The sequence below is a fragment of the Primulina tabacum genome, unplaced genomic scaffold (assembly GCF_025594145.1).
Source record: "Primulina tabacum isolate GXHZ01 unplaced genomic scaffold, ASM2559414v2 Contig697, whole genome shotgun sequence".
Taxonomy (NCBI): Eukaryota; Viridiplantae; Streptophyta; class Magnoliopsida; order Lamiales; family Gesneriaceae; genus Primulina; species Primulina tabacum.
Window position 1 is genome coordinate 46685 of NW_027459855.1, and position 2735 is coordinate 49419.

The 2735-nt window shown below is 31.2% G+C and overlaps 1 protein-coding gene across 1 annotated transcript; it reads left to right on the top strand.

The window, feature by feature from the left end:
• The first annotated feature begins 256 nt into the window (after positions 1-256).
• Positions 257-2274, top strand: LOC142534812 (uncharacterized). The gene is made up of 3 exons (XM_075641537.1): positions 257-386; positions 882-1085; positions 1982-2274. Exons 1-3 carry the CDS (start codon positions 333-335, stop codon positions 2105-2107), a joined length of 384 nt encoding a protein of 127 aa, XP_075497652.1. The 5' UTR covers positions 257-332; the 3' UTR covers positions 2108-2274.
• The last annotated feature ends 461 nt before the right edge of the window (positions 2275-2735 follow it).

The following is a 2735-nucleotide window of genomic DNA, read 5'->3' on the forward strand; positions in this document are numbered from 1 at the left end:
TCTTTCCATATTTTAAAATTTATGATATGATGATTCTCACATGAATATAATCAAATCCATTCATTATTGTTTATTATAAAAATGAAATAACTAGAAACATAATATTATGCATAGAAGAGGACGATATCCACGCCCTAGAGCCCATCACCTTGGGAAAAGTGGCGGTGCCCAATATGCAATTTTGTTCTACGCGTTCCCTAAATTTTTTTGACACGTATCACTTGTAATATTTTTATTACAAAAATATCACATTATAAATAGCGATTGTGATATTTGCAAGAAAGTCGCAGATAAGTGTAATAGAGTCTATCGAGGAAACAATCAAATAAAAAATGACTGCTGCGGAAGAACCAATGCTTTCTCGCCTTAATCGCCTAGATGATATCGTAAGTACCATATAAAATTCATCTTTTTCAATCACTCTGCACATGAAAATGTTTAACTTTGTTCTTGTTAATCCTGATCATGTTCACTTCTTCCTAAAATCTATCTTCAATTGAAAGAGCCAATAAGTCTTTAATCGTTTATTTTCATTTTCTTTATCCAAGAAGTTGGTTGTGGTATAGGAAGTGATGGGATTCGAAACTTGACGGTCTCGTCGTTAATGATTTAGAAATTAAGATTCAAAATAGAGAATTTTGAAAAATAATACCAACCTGAAAATGCCCGGACGAAAGAGAATTGCTAGAAAATGAAACATCGCATGGGCTAAGTTTGGCCTGACAAGTTTTCACAGACTAGGTTAAACAGAAGTCATTTTAGTCAAGGGCTCCTCCAGCTCTTTGCCATTTTAATAAATGGAGAAGAACATGGGGCTAATGTGATAGGATCTTAGTAAATTTAGAGAAAGAATCTTATACGTGTATTCTAAATTTTTTCAGCTAAAACAATTGGAAGGCATTCGGAGTATTAGTCATTCTCCAAAGAGCTCGAGTGCATCCACTCGTTCGAGCGATGGCCAGCCATCGTCGGTTGAGTTCTCCCCAGAAAGCCATTGTCGTCCGTTGGACGAGGTGATCATGGAAGTCGAACAAAAAGGAACGTTAATGGAACGATTAGTTCGCGCGGAGGATCGTCTCTTCAAGGTAAGGACACTAATTAACATTTCATGAGCCATGGAGTACTATATGGTGCCGTAAACATGTCATTTGCGAGTGCTATACTTGTGTGTGTTGGAAACTAGAATTTTGAAGGGGCCTTTGAATTTTGACGCTGCCATTCATTTTTTTTAGTACAAAATCAATTATATTCATGTAAAATGAAGTTAGCACAAGAGTTTTTTACTATACTAGTTACTTTGCACATGCACCGCGTATAAATTTTTTTTATAATTATCAAGAGATTAAAATGAAATTTGACAAATTATTAAGGGACTAAGGGACTAAAGTGTTATTTGAATTGCTGTAATTAAAAAAAACAAAGTGTTTTTTGAAATTAAAAATAAAAATAAACCAAAAGTGTAATAATAATATAACATAAGGGTAAAATTGGAAGATTAAAAGACAGATCAAGACACTTTTTTGTCTCTATAATACATATTTTTAATAATAGTAATAGATATATTTAGAGGGAAAATGATTTTTTTTTAATTGACTCCATCAATTTTGAAAATTTTGAACAATTCAGTTTCCAAATTTGGTTTTGGTTAATTGATTTTTAATTTTCAACTATTTTAGTCTTGTTGTTGTCGTGGTATCTGATAAGTCGAAATTTTATACTTAATTTTTCTAATGTCATGTGATCATTTTTTGGCATTACATTAAAATAGTCGAAAATTAATCAAATTTTAGTACGGGGAACAAATATTGAATATGTAATGGATTAAAACTTAAAATCGAACAAGTACTGTTTTCTCTGATAGATAGATTTTTTTTTTTTTTTGAGTTTTTCCTTATAATGGTGGAAAAATTATTAAAAACATGGAATAATCTTATCAAACAGTATTAATTTCATTAAAAAAAATTGATGTCGGTGGTTACAGATATGTTTGATGATGGAAGAAGAGATGGAGACGAGTTCAACGGAGAAAAGAACACCTAAAAAGGGTTTGAAGAACTTGGTGAAATCATGCGTCGGAGGAGATGTTAAGTACCAAACGAAAGGCTGATAAATTGTATGCTAATGTTGTTCTTTAAATAAGATGGTTCTTGGTTTATCCATGTACTCATATTTTTTTAGGTAGATGCATGATAAATTAACTTCAGACTTGTGACTTGTTTTTTTATTCGAAAATATCGGAGAGGAGATGGGCCATTTTTAATGAAAGTTTACTTTGTTATGTTATATATCAATCTAACGCATATTTGCATATTTTTATCATATTTTCTTAATTTAAACTACTAGTTCTTTGTCTCTCTCCGTTTTCTCCGATTTTTTTAGTCTTAATTTCCGGGCAAGCCGACTTCAGGAACCCGCACGAAGGTGTATCATTTATATAATGATTATAAAAAAATTGAGCGACCAACGGAAGTACGAGAAATGGCATGCAAAATACTGCTGTCCTACTACGTTGTCGTGTATGTCTCGAGCTTCGAAATAAAAATAAATATATATTTTTTTGATTCATCGAATTATTTATTACATTCAAAGCAAGGGAGATTTTGTGTTGTGTATGTTTCATGTTTGAAAATATTGAACTAGATCCAATTCAAATAACAAAATACAATCATTATTTGATATTCAGTTTATTATCATATGAGAAATAATTGTATTATTATATTTTAAAAAGTACAGTA

Bases quoted from the DNA above. Each gene is read 5' to 3' on its own strand.
- LOC142534812 (XM_075641537.1), top strand. From the start codon at position 333: ATGACTGCTGCGGAAGAACCAATGCTTTCTCGCCTTAATCGCCTAGAT. The intron at 387-881 runs GTAAGTACCATA...AAATTTTTTCAG, and splicing joins TTAATCGCCTAGATGATATC to CTAAAACAATTGGAAGGCAT. The intron at 1,086-1,981 runs GTAAGGACACTA...CGGTGGTTACAG, and splicing joins CGGAGGATCGTCTCTTCAAG to ATATGTTTGATGATGGAAGA.